This window comes from Zingiber officinale, chromosome 2B (genome assembly GCF_018446385.1).
Source record: "Zingiber officinale cultivar Zhangliang chromosome 2B, Zo_v1.1, whole genome shotgun sequence".
NCBI lineage: Eukaryota > Viridiplantae > Streptophyta > Magnoliopsida > Zingiberales > Zingiberaceae > Zingiber > Zingiber officinale.
The window spans coordinates 88,354,801-88,368,421 of record NC_055989.1 but is presented as its reverse complement, the minus strand read 5'-3'; the positions used below and the strand labels follow the sequence as shown (position 1 = coordinate 88,368,421).

Here is a 13,621-nt window from a genome sequence, read left to right as displayed (position 1 = left end):
GCAATACTCCTAGCATAAAACTCGAATGGCAAAAATAGGACCAAGCGTCCAAGCCGATGACACTAAAGATCATAAATATATAGTCAGTCGAGCTTGAAACCTCTTTCGAATAGTCTTGGAGGGGAGGCTAGTGATACAGCGAGTAAGGTGAGACCCCCGAAATTGGTTTGACGTTAAGAAAGTCGGATGATGTAATGGTCAAAGTCAAGAAGGGTCAAATAATCTCGAGTCATATCAATGCAATGCCGAAATAAGTTCAGTGTCACTGTCAAATGCTCTGGCCGATCGGACCAAAGGGTCGATCAAACACGCTAGGCACATAACTCGGTTGGACCAAACTCTATATTCAAATATAGCAGCCGAGTGCAAGATAAAATTCCGATATAAAGTACGACTAGACATATTGTCTGAGCGGATGCCGAATCCCTAACTTACATCTACCCATCCCCAGCGCCGATTGGACTTACGGGGCTCAGCTTCTCATTTCTCCAAATTCAAGGCTCTCAACTTACATTTGCCTTGCCCTAGAATCTGTCGGACTTATGAGGCCCAATTCCCTATTTCTAAATGTAAGGCTCTCAACTTACATCCGCCTGGCTCCAGTGTCGGTTAGATTTATGGGACTCTGCTCCCCATTTCTCCATATACAAGACTCTCAACTTACAGTTAATCGGCCCAATGCCGATCAGATTTATGGGGCCCTACTCCCTACTTCAATGTAAGGTTTTCATCATAAACTCGGTCGACCTCAATGCCGGTCAAACCTTAGGGGCTCAACTCTCCACTTTTCCGGAGCACGATTCCTAGTATATTCCTGGTCAGCTAAAGAGTCAGTCAAACTCTTTCTAGGAGACAACATTATCAGAAAATCGTAACAACTTGTCAGAGAATATGTCATTACTCTAACATATACATGCAATGAAGCCTTCATCCGCATATAGAAAAGCTGTCATACATACTCCACCACTTGACATACTCTGACACTAGATATTCTCTATCGCCTCATTAATGCAGAGGTTTTAAGAGACAGTATAAAAAAGGGTTCTCTCCGTTGGCTAGAGATGTTTTACGAGGTGATAACATATATCTATTGTTCATTTTCTTCTCCATTTTCGCTCAGTTATTGTTCTAACTTAAGCATCGGAGTGTCTACACTAGGGACCCCTTCTCTAGTCCGATGACTAATACTTCATTCTCCCAATATCTATTTTTATTGCGCAGCACCTTATTTCAGCTCACAATTTTTACACAGTCAACATCCAAACCACCTCGATATCACCCCCTAACCAACACTCCATCTTCTCCACTTTCAAACACGTTTACTTAATTTTTCTATTAACAATCTTTCTTAGTATATATATGGTATCCACCTCTCTCACTTGCTCACTCGTTTGCTTTCATATTAATGTAGAAGATTGACTTTTCATATAAATGAAGAAGATTGACGCAGTTTTATAGTCTACACGAGATAGTGACGGGTACTTGATCTTCTCATACAAAGTACCTCATTGGCTACCTAATTTTTCTATATAAAGGACTATTGCATTAGAATAAAATATCCCTAATTTATTTTTTTCCCGCGTATATGGGATTTTTCAGGAAGAGCTACTAAGATGACTTCATTTGTTGCTGCCAACCTGTTTAAAAAAATATATTCATAAATTGATTTTTAAAATTAATTGATAATTTCTTTGGTCAGCATTTATGTAACATTATCCATATAAAGAATCCCGCATGTTCCTCACCCAACATGGCCAAATAAAATGATGAATAACGGACGGCTTTGATTGCGAGCGCCGACACACCGACGGTCCACGTCGCGAGTTCGGCGATCGGATTGCCCACAGCATCCATCTTTGACTCGTGCTCTTCCCGCCACGAACCTTCCCACTTGACATGTCCACGTTTCGTCCGCATCCGCACACGTGTCCACCTCTGGAGACCATTTCAAGTTCATCTACTTGCAATTTCTCCTCCCATAAATAGGATACCTCCGCGGCGATGCCCTTTTCCTCCCTCCCATTTTTCTCGCGATCCGCGTTCTTTTCGATCAATTTTCTTCTTCTTTTTTTTCTTCTTTATTAATTCTTTTTTCGTGATTTTGAAGATCGAGTGTTCCGATTTTAGAGGGATATTTGTTTCGCGGAATCGAAGTGAGGAGATGCCTTACTGCGACTGCGAGAATGGGGTTCGGATTTTTTACAAGAGGTTTGGCCATGGCAGCACCAAGGTTCTCCTAATTATCGGTTTGTATTTTGGAATTTCTTGTCGAGGGATCGGGAACTCTGTTTCGGAGAATGGGTTTTGATTTGCGTTCTCCGATTGGATTTAGGATTGGCGGGGACGCATGATTCGTGGGAGCCCCAGATTAAGGGGTTGACGGGAGCGGTGGAGGCGAACGACGACTTGCCGGCGGTGACTTCTGACGATCGTGGATTGGAACCAGCCGATGAGGAGGAGGTACAGGATGGGATCGAGCTGTGCTGCTTCGATAACCGTGGGATGGGTCGGAGCTCTGTGCCTAGTCACAAATCTGAATACACGTACGACGCCTCTTAGTTTTTATCTTCTTCTTACTATGTGGTTGATTTGTGCCCTTTCCCCATTTTTGGCATCAGGAATATCAAAATTTCCCCTTTTTCTCCAGTTTTTCAAAGTCCGGCCATTTTGGAATTTTATTTAATACTTTTGTTTGTTTAAGGACTAACCGTCTAGATAACATAGATTTCTACAAGTTTTCGAGGTTAGCTCCATAGACAAATTTGCAATGCCGTAGACTACCGAAGCTTGTTATGTATTTGTAACAATACCATCAATGTGAGATCATTCTTCGAATTTTCTCGTATTTATCTGGTTATTTTTCATATGAACTATCTTTGGAGTTGTTTGCCGTTTGATTCTATAGATAATGTACTCTAAACGCAAATTTTCATTGGATTGCAGAACTACTATAATGGCAAGAGATGCCCTTGCTCTATTGGATCATTTAAGCTGGAAAAGAGCTCATGTGTTCGGTCATTCAATGGGTGAGTTTCCTTCTATCAATTTTTTTGGAGGTGAAGTAACAAACTGCCGGAATTTTCCTTATTTATAAAGGCTCTTCATAATTCATTCAGTGCTAAGATTTCGTCTTTTTTCTGGGGAAAGATCAAATAAGTAATTCTAAACCCTCACATTTTATTACAACATGTTCCGATTGTAATCAGGAGGAATGATAGCTTGCAAATTGGCAGCTCTAGCGCCTGGTAGAATAAGCTCCTTGGCCTTGCTCAATGTCACAGGAGGTGGTTTTGAGTGCTTTCCGAAGGTAGCTTCTAAGTCTATTAATCTTGAAAAGGATATGTAAATCAGATCTTGTTTTAAACTCGAACTGAAACTTGTCCTTGCATGCAGTAGACTAGCTCGAAGATTTTACTGTTGGAACTATCCTTGTAAATTTTCTTTAAGACCCTCAATGGGCGAATGTTGGTTATAGATTTTGTTATTTCAACCTAATTTCCATTTTGGCCAAGAAAGCGACAATGCTTTTGGCATCATATGCTGATTTCTAATCAAGCTTTGTGGAAAGGAAAGGTGTGTACTGGTAGTTGATCTTCCTGTACAATATCAGTTTCTTAGTTTTTGTATGGTGAAAATATTTGAATGACCCTATTCCAAATTCACTCGTGCTAGACACGCTTAGCTGGAGTAATTTATTAAGTTTGAATCAAGAACTAGGCATTCTTCATTCATATTAGTGTCAAGTTTAGTGCTTATGGTTGAACGTCATGCAATGATAATCTAAAATCTTACTATTTCATGAATTACAATGATTCATTGAAGAATTCTTAGACTTGTGATCTTCATAATGGTATCCTTTTCCGGATCCATCATCAATTATGCAGGAAAGTAGTATTGATTGCCGCAAGCTCAGATAAGGATATTAAGTTCTTCCATGACAATTATTCTATGGAACCATAGATTTATAGATGCACCTATTTTTCAAGATTCTTATGTGGTCGCACGCATCAATTAATCAGAAACCTGTTCTTTTTATTAAATGCAGATTGATCGCCAAATGATATCCCTCGCGTTTCGTTTCTTAAGCGCAAGAACTCCAGAGCAAAGAGCTATTGTTGACTTGGAAACTCATTACACAACGGTTAATAATAATTACGACTCTGTTTTTTTTTATCTTTAGTCTCCCCATCCACTTTGAATCACTAGTCCGTACTTAACTGTCTTCATTTTTCTTAAAATGTAGGAATATCTTGACGAACATGTTGGATCATGCAGAAGAAGGGATATCCTTTACAAAGTAAGTGTTTTTTTTGTTTTTGTTTTTGTTTTGGTTTCAAGTAGTTTTACCGGATTGTATATCAACATTATGTCCATAAGTCCTTTGTCTTTTCCATTTTTAGTTTTTTTAATGAAAAATGCACTGATTATTTGAATTCTAAGACTGAAACTGTTTGGAACCACGATTATGCAATTGTCAGCATCTATTTTTAAAGTGAATTTGTATCTCTTCCAACAACGTGGGCTTATTTTGATCTTTTTACTTATACGTCTCCAACAAAATTAACTTCAACTTGCATTTTCACAACTCTCTGAAACTTTTGCTATCCAGGAATATGTAAAGAATATATCATCAAGTGGAATGCAATCGAACCATGGCTTTGAAGGCCAAGTTAATGCTTGCTGGAATCATAAAATGACACCAAAAGAGCTGGAGAGAATTAGATCAACTGGATTTCTGATATCAATCATCCATGGAAGGTTGGGATTGATCATATACACTCATTTTTTTTTTAATAAAAACGTGGAAATAATTAGGCATCAATGTTGATTTTTCTACGTTAGGCATGACATTATTGCTCAAGTAAATCACGCAAGGAACCTTGCCGAGAAACTTCAACCTGTTGCCAGAATGGTCGAACTTCATGGTGCACACCTGGTCAGCCATGAAAGGCCAGATGAGGTATAGTTTGAGGCTTTACTATCTTGTCGAATCATTAATTTAGTGTTAATATTTGATCAATAATTATCCGATGTCTTGATTGAAATTTAAATGTCGATTATTTGTTAGTGGATCATAATCTTTCATGCCTGGTCAGTAACAGTATCGGTTGCTGTAGTATTATTCCAACTACAAAATAGATATTAGTGAATGAGAAATTCATCATGGCTTGTGTTAAGCAAGAAGAGACATGTAGGATGTTGGTTGCCGAGGCATTGCTGCTGAAAGAAGACATGTCAAAACAGCTCAATGAAAAAGATGAATAAAAAAACTCTATTCTTTAATTCGATAGTGATAAATTTTTAAGACTTTTGCATATATGTTTATGTTTAATATCAATAGATCCTATCCCATCTAAGTGTTTCTAGTTTGATTGGATGAAACTCTCTTTTAGACTTAACATGATATCACAGCTAATCCTACATCTCTAGCGTTTTACTGAAGGAACAAAATAATTACCTCTCTCCCTGTTTACTTAGACAAATAGATTTAAGGAACGATGCAAGCAAGGATTCATTGGCTACTTTTTGCCATAGCCTTCATTGACCATTTTGGTTGAAAGGGGTAAAGAGTTTATGAAGGAACTGACCTGGCTACTTATCTGAATACTGTCTCTTCTTCCCTTCATCTTGAGAGAATCTTCTACTCTTCTCTCCACATTCCCTCTCTCCCTTGCATCATTCTATTTGTATCTCCTTCACAAATAAATATCAAATGCAAAGATGACTTTACTGCTTTGGGTAGGACTGAAGGCTCTCTTAAACTTCAAGAATTAATTCTTGATCTCCTATCCATACAAAAGGCAAATAGGCATAAATTGCTAAAAGAACTCCACAAATAGTTAGAATTCAATGTTTGTTATTCTTTTAGTAAAATAAACTGCCATCTAAACGTATTTTATTATCTAGTAATTTATAAATTTCACACTAAGGTAAATCCGACCGATTGGGCCATCTCAGTCCCATCACAAGCCTATGCACAAAAAGGTAAAAAGATTCTCATCTCCTCTGAGCTTGGCCGTGTTTGTCATCACCTCCAAGCCTAGCCCACCACACTCTAGTTGGTGCCTCAAGCATAGCACACTTGAGCCTTGTTGAGCCATTGCCTAATCTTCTCTAAGCCCATAGTCGTTTTGTGCCCGTGGCACCTGCCATCTCCTCAAGCCTGACCATGTTTACTGTTGACTTTGGTCTAGTCCTCACCTTGAACCCCGATTAGATCTTGTTGGAAAACCTCTGTTTGAGCTCTTTCACTCTAAGATCTTATGGTCACCCATCAACAGATCTGGTCGTTGGTGCTACCTAGGAGGACAACAGAGTATCATCACCTAGGAGGGCTATGAAACAAGGATAAAACTGAGATTTTATCCCATTCCTATTGCTGCAGTATTGCATCCCTTTATTTTAGGTGGATCCAGTTTTGTTAAAAGAATGTTCAAAATTCCTCTCTGCAGTATTTCTATTGGGGTAACCGATGAAGAGTTCCTCGTAATTGAAATTCTCCTTTCCTTCCCTTGAGATTTCTATGGGGTAAATAACCCGTAAAATAACATTAAAACCCATGAGAATAGATAGTGTGCCACACACTAAATGTTGGCTGATGTGCCAAAGAAGATTTACCAGGCATTGATATATAGTAATAGAAAAATCTAAAGACAAGGGTAATCCAACTGTCTAGTTCACGTAGAGCTTTTTATCACGCTCTACATTGGAACAAAACCAAACATAACTTGCCTTCTTTCATCCACCCCTTTTTATCCAAATACTTACCAACTGTTAGTTCCTTTTCATTGACTCTCTTTACCATTAAATCTGGAAAGAAGGGGGAGGGTGAGTGCAAAGGAAAACAACTACAAATCATAGAGGATCCACCCCCTTAATTTCTTTTCTAGTGTTTAGAAGTCAAATGAACTTAGAACTGCAAACTGAAATGGAGTTTACCACTTTACCTCTCTCAATTTTACCAGACATTCAATAGATAGCTGAAGACTGTTCAATCAGGTTAACCAAGCTCTGAGGGAATTGGTAATCGCATCAAAAAGCAAGCTTAATCCTCAAGAGTGGTCCTGGTTGCCAGAGAGTCAGACTTTTGGCGGTAAGTGCAGCACATTGCAAATTGCATCCGTAACTCCATATATATATATATTAGTTGTTTCCCTTGTTACTGAATAAGATGTGGTTTACTTTCTTAGCACGATGGTCAATCTTGGGAACAAAATCATCCACAAGGAATAATGGAAACAGCTCGGCGAGCAATCTGCTAACAGTTTATAACTTTCTAGGAAAGATACAACTCAGTTTTCTCTATTTCCTTGGCTTCTTCATGATTGCATATGAGCACATGAGGAGCATTCTTAGAACCATGAAACCGGCCAGAGTTACAGCCTCCAATCCATGAGGTAAATACATAAACTCATTGACCCAAACATTTCCTTCACAGCAGAAGCTTATGTTTCAGGGATCATCATACAACAAATAACAACACGCAAAGAAACAGTGACAGGATACTTCATTAATTTGTGTTCCAAAAGTGAACTCTGTTCTTGTGCTATAATTTCCTGTGTTTTTTCTTCTCATTTATTGTACCGGTGACCATTCTGAATTGCATAGCTAATAAATACCATTGGCCTTATGACAATATTGCATTACCTTGATTCTATGTATGATCATGATCCTTAACGAATATTTCAGTGAATCTACAAGTGACAAAACCATTCGATTCGAGGTTTGGATTAGCTAAAAGTTGCACCAGTTGGATCAGTAAGACTTTCTATCACCTTTGCATAAGCAATACAATTATCTGCCTCACTTTAGTCCCCAAAAGAGGGCTTCAGTTCTCAGTATAATTAACAGCAAACAACGATCTGGAACACTCTCAAAATCTATGGACAAACAATTACTAACTAAATTGATTATTGGTTAACCATCTCAAAAACATTATTTAACAACAACAAAAAAAAATCACATTTCTGCAGAGAAAAATGAGGGTAAAAAAAAACATGAGACTCAAAATAAAGAGAACCTTGCGAGGATGCGAGGAATCACCAAGATGTGTGTGACGAGGAGGAGCAAAATGTATCCAGAGAGAGATTTTAACATGTTTGAGGTGGAATAAGGAAGAAAAGGAATGACAAGGGGGAGGATATTCCTTCGCGAAGGGATAATGCCGAGCGCGAATGAGAATATTCCTACAGTAGATTCCATTTCCGTTTTACACGGGGTTCTTTTGACGGCGTTGGGAAGATTTTTATCGGTATTTAGAAAACGTGTTGAGAATCATTTTTTGTATTATATCAACATTTAATAGGAGGGAGTAAATCTCGATTAAATCAATAACTTATTTATTTTAGAAGTCAAAATTACATCAATCGATTAAAAACAAATCTATTTTTTCTTAAAATAAAACAAGGGAAATAAAAAAAAAAAAGAGGTAACTGAGAAGAATAGGAACGACAAAGAAAAAGAAAAAAATATTAAAAAAAATCTGTTCTTCGACTTGTCTTTTACCGCTAGGATTTCATATTTGGACTTATCTCTTCAAAGACAAAACTATATCATTGAACAATTGTTTGTTTAGGAATTGATAAATATAACACGTGAACTATAGTGACAAGGACTTATGACTTATCTATTTCTTTGTTGGTTTGTTTTTAATATAATTTAAGTATTCAAGTTTTTTAAATTGATTAATTCTGAATACGATCTATTTAATCTTATAAAAAAATTCATTAATCATTACGATAAATTTAAAATGCCCAGGTTGATTTAATAGTTTAGCAGGTCTGTACCGTAGTCCTGGAACTCAATTGACATTCGAACCAAACATAAAGGGTACAAAAAAAGATAAAACCTAAGAACTAAAGGTATAGTACACCATAATTAAGATTTGAAGTAAGATGCATAATTAATCATTTAGAGGCTTTAACTATAGCTTCTGCAATTCGAACCAAACATAAGTCATCCTGTCCGAATGCTGAATCAACGGACGCTGAGCACGTGACGCTCTCTGAAGAACTGACGTAGATCTCCGACCAGTCGTGTGGACCTCTGGCGAACCTGTAAAGAAGTCGGGCCGGGGAGGGGTTCCCGGTGACGACCCTCCGACGCTCAAGTTAGGCAAGAGGAAATACAGAAGTGGCTTTGAATACGGGAGAATGCGTACCTCCGGCGAAGTGTGAGACTCCTTATATAGAGCTGTGAAGAGGCTCACGCACATATACCGAGGTGAATACGTGTCCACTAGCCATACCTCAGTATGGGCTTGTCAAAAGAGCTTACCTGACACCATACTGCTACAGTCCGAGCACATCTATGATGGGACAGCAGAACCCTCTGTCGTAAGATCCTGCGTATGGCCTGGTCGTTGAACATACCCGCTGTCAGAGGATGTTCCCTTGTCCTTTTGTCTCTTCTCACCCCATTCCGAGCGTCCGGCCGGTCGGCAGTCCCCCACGTCCGACTGTGTGCTCTGTAGAGACTGTTCGTAGTATTACTACTTTATGCCTTCGGCCGAGCGGGTTACCCGCTCGGCCATACAACCCTGTTCAACATGAGCGTCAGAACCCTTACTCCCCGCTGGGGTGTCTTCGCTTCCATTCGGAACGTTCGGCCGGTCGCCCCAATCTTTATCCGCTTGGACAAACCCCTGGTTGAACTTTTACCTATCAACCTCCACGTGGCGTTTGTTGGTGCAACCTTAGGTCAAGGTTGACCTGGTTGACCTGACTCGAGTTGACCTGACTCGAGTTGTGTTTTGATGTTTGACGATGTTTGACGAGAAGAGAAGTTCTATTCTTGATGTTTGACAAGAATAGATGTTTGGGAGATTGTTGGTGCAACCGTAGGTCAAGGTTGATCTGGTTGACCTGATTCGGTGAAAAGTCCAAGTATGGAGACTTGACACTGGAAAAGTCCAAGTATGGAGACTTGGCACGGGAAAAGTCCAAACAGGGAGTTTGGCGCAGGGAAAAGTCCTGGTGAGTGAAGCCAGGCAGTCGGAAAATCCTGGTGAGTGAAGCCAGGTGAAAATCCTAGTGAGTGAAGCTAGGTGAAGGTGAAAGTCCTGGTGAGTAAAGCCAGGCATTCGGGAAGTCCTGGTGAGTGAAGCCAGGCATTCGGGAAAGTCCTGGTGAGTGAAGCCAGGCAAGGGAAAGTCCTGGTGAGTGAAGCCAGGCAGATTGGAAATCCTGGTGAGTGAAGCCAGGTGAAAACCCTAGTGAGTGAAGCTAGGTGAAAGTCCCGGTGGGCAAGGGAAAATCCAGATGAATCAAGGGTGATCGGACATCTGGTGTTGGGAAGTCCAAGTAGATCAAGGGAGTGATCGGATACTTGGCACGAAGAGGAAAGTCCAAGTGGGTCAAAGGGATTGACCGGACACTTGGTGGGGAGTCTTAGCAGGTCAAGGGAGTGACCGGATGCTAAGCATGATGTACCAATAGGTTAAGGTTGACCGGATATTGGTTTGGAAGGTTTGGGACTTGGTTTGGGCAAAAACCAAGCTCTGGATTGGTCACCAGACCGATCCAGTGATACGCTTGTGTATTTGATCGGTCTGCTGACAGATCAGATAACAAACAGAAGGCACGCATCGATTCTGTGATCTTACTGATCGGTCTGGGGACCGATCAGCATGAGCCTGATCGGTCTGCAAGACCGATCAGGCGATATCCTGATCGGTCTGCCGACCGATCAGGTGACGATCTTGAGGAGTGTGAGGAACCGCACTCAATAAGCCCTGATCGGTCAGCAGACCGATCAGGCCATACCCTGATCGGTCAGCAGATCGATCAGGCCATACCCTGATCGGTCCCCACGACCGATCAGAGCACGATCAGTAGCTAGCGAAGTTCGGGACAAAGCGCTGATTGATCTGTGGACCGATCAGGCACACTCCTGATCGGTCTGTGGACCGATCAGGGCACTAGTCGTTGCGACGCAACGGCTATATTCCTTCGTGTTTTTCTTCGCAGGTATAAAAGAAGCTACAGGGCTTCGTTGCTGCCATTGCTTCCTCCTTAGAACTTCTGTTCTTGTGCTCTAGAGCTTCTGCTCTTACCTGCTATCAGAGCTTTGCTGAGCTCCTCGCAGCTGAAGCTTCGTGTGAGCTTCTCGACTGGATTCTCGTCAGCTGCTGCTGGTGTGAAGCTGCTGCTTCATCACTCCAGTCAACAAGAAAGGCAAGCAAGTGTTTCATATTGTCTTTTGCTTTCTTGTATCTGTTGTACTCCTTCTTGTTGTTACAAGTATTGTGGCGAGGTTTCTCCACCCACAAAGAGCATTTATTAGCCGGTTCTCCGGGGACTCATCCACCGACGGATTGATAGGGCTCGTCCACCTTACGGACACGCCGAGGAGTAGGAGTATCATCTTCGAACCTCGTTACATCGGTTTGTTTGAGGTTTGTCTTCTTTCCCTTTCGTTTCTGTGTTTATTTTCCGCTGCGCTAACACGTTTTGTAGAAAGAAACGACGATTTGGGGTCGGCTATTCACACCCCCCTCTCTAGCCTCCGTACGAAGGATCCTTACAAGTGGTATCAGAGCAAGGTTGTTCTTCGTCGGATTAACACCCGGAGGAGCACAAGCTAGAGAATGGATCGACTCGGAGAAGACATCACGTTTCCACCCTTCTACGAGTGCTGCGACTTCGCGTATTGGAAGGAAAGAATGAGGTATTTTCTTATGACTAACCTTGAAAATTGGAGTTGTGTTCAATTAGGTTTCAAGCCTCCTATGGACAAGAAAGGAGAAACCCTAGAGAAGAAGGAGTGGACCAAGGAGCAAATCCACCAATCAACCATCAATGATGAGGTAACGAAAATCATTGAGTTTTCTTTACCTAATGATATTTTGTGTAAGATAGGAGGATACAATAATGCCAAGGAGTTGTGGAACAACTTGGCCAAACTCCATGAGGAGAGCCCCACTTCAAGCCATGAAGAGGAGCCTAGTGAGCCAAGTAGCTCACATCGTGGAGGTGAGGAATTAGAAGTTGAGGGCTACTCAACATCTAAAGAAGAAGAGGAGGTGAGTTCTTCTTCAAGATCGGAGCACGAAGAAGAAGCTTCTACCTCCGGGAGGGATGAAGAAGAGAGCATACATCCATCCTCAACCCTAGGTAACTCAAACACTTTAAGTTCAAGTAAATTGCATATAATGTGTTTCGAGTGTAGGGAATTTGGACATTACAAGAGTAAATGTCCAAAGAATACTAAGAAGACTCCACCGGCGCCAAAGATCAAGGAAGTCGGAGTCCCAAAACGCAAGGGCAAGGAGCACGTGGTGTGCTTCCAATGCAAGCAACGGGGACACTATAGGAGTCAATGTCCGAGGGGGAGGCAATCTCACAAGGACAAGAGACCGAGCACGTCGATAGGGGGAGCTAAGGCAAACCCTAAGGTAACATTTAAGGCACATTCTTGCAATAATAATAAGACTCATGCTAGTAGTTTTATTGCAATTGTCAAGAATGATAAGCATGATAATCTTAGGAATCAATATATGTGCTTAGGAGCCAAACATGTAAGCCTAGATAAGGATAATACTAGGAAAGTCAACCCTAGAATTAACTCATCTAAGGCTAAGGAAAACCTAGGTAGGAATCCCAAATCAACTAGACATATGCCTAGGAATGCCTCAAAGAACAATGACAAATTAAAACTTGAGGTATTAGAGAAGGAGAATCAAGTCTTGAGGTCAAGACTTGATACTTTGGAAAAGGCTCTTAAGAACTTGGAGAAGTCATCTCTAGGGTTTAAGGGTCAAAAACCAATGTCCAAGGACAAGAAAGGTTTGGGTCACAAACCTAAGTCCCAAGTGGTCAAGCCCACTTATCATAATGTTCCATTCGATTATGGAACAAAATCTAGGGCTAGGAAGACCATCACCAAGGTCACAAGGGGAGTCACCCCTAGAGTTGATCTTGATGAGTCCCAAATGACCAAGGCTTTAAAGCCTAAGAGGGTCATTAGGAGGGTTGCTAGGGAAGTTATCCCTAGTGAATATTTAGTGAACCCAATGAGCTCAAATAGGTATTGGGTTCCTAGGAGCATCTTCTCTACCCCATAGATGGGTTAGAGAGTGTCAACTCCGATTAGAAGGGTAGTTAACCCAACTTTGAGGAAATTGACGCTCAAGGAGCATTTTCAAGGTTTTTGGGAACCTTTGAAAATGAAATGGAATATTTACTCCTTGGAAGAGTAAAATGTGCCATCATGGAAAATGATGATGTTAATTTCAATTGGCACAATTTGGGAAAATCTAGAGAACTCTTGAGGAAAAATGAAACATGCCAAGATTTGAGGATAAATTTGATCTTTAAGTGGCATGGATGAATCTAGAGTTCAAGAAGTGTCAAAATTAGGATTTTGGCATATTAGGGCAATCAAGGGTTAAAGCTTAAGTATTAGCTAAGGCTAAGGATACTTAGATAGGTAATCTAGGTATGTCTTATTCATGCTAAATCTTGTCATGATTATTTGCCCTCACATGTCATGACATCATGTTTAATTTTATCATTTGATATGTCATGATAAAGCTTAGGTTCTTTATATGTCATGCTTTAGTTAAGTTTCATACTTTATGCCATGACATCATGACATTGACACATGTTTTCATTTATGATAT

General features: G+C 40.6%; 1 protein-coding gene and 1 long non-coding RNA gene across 3 annotated transcripts; one reads left to right on the top strand and one right to left on the bottom strand.

The window, feature by feature from the left end:
• The first annotated feature begins 1,995 nt into the window (after window positions 1-1,995).
• LOC122046244 (putative aminoacrylate hydrolase RutD) lies at window positions 1,996-7,630 on the top strand. Of its 2 annotated transcripts, XM_042606856.1 has the most exons (10): window positions 1,996-2,246; window positions 2,333-2,543; window positions 2,944-3,026; window positions 3,207-3,307; window positions 4,046-4,141; window positions 4,244-4,297; window positions 4,610-4,758; window positions 4,843-4,960; window positions 7,000-7,093; window positions 7,191-7,630. In XM_042606856.1, exons 1-10 carry the CDS (start codon window positions 2,162-2,164, stop codon window positions 7,394-7,396), a joined length of 1,197 nt encoding a protein of 398 aa, XP_042462790.1. In that variant the 5' UTR covers window positions 1,996-2,161; the 3' UTR covers window positions 7,397-7,630. The 2 variants fall into 2 exon arrangements, with proteins under 2 accessions (XP_042462790.1, XP_042462791.1); XM_042606857.1 differs by lacking the exon at window positions 7,191-7,630 and having other exon boundaries at window positions 6,966-7,027.
• LOC122046245 lies at window positions 5,322-8,133 on the bottom strand. The gene is made up of 2 exons (XR_006130206.1): window positions 8,021-8,133; window positions 5,322-5,786 (listed from the first exon to the last, which is right to left on the bottom strand). It is a non-coding gene; the product is annotated as an uncharacterized LOC122046245 (long non-coding RNA).
• Window positions 8,134-13,621: the final 5,488 nt, after the last annotated feature.

What these genes read in the sequence shown, in the direction of transcription:
- LOC122046244 (XM_042606856.1), top strand. Translation starts at nt 2,162, where the DNA reads ATGCCTTACTGCGACTGCGAGAATGGGGTTCGGATTTTTTACAAGAGG. An exon ending in CAAGGTTCTCCTAATTATCG is followed by an intron (nt 2,247 to 2,332) that starts GTTTGTATTTTG and finishes GATTGGATTTAG; the next exon opens with GATTGGCGGGGACGCATGAT. An exon ending in AGTCACAAATCTGAATACAC is followed by an intron (nt 2,544 to 2,943) that starts GTACGACGCCTC and finishes ATTGGATTGCAG; the next exon opens with AACTACTATAATGGCAAGAG.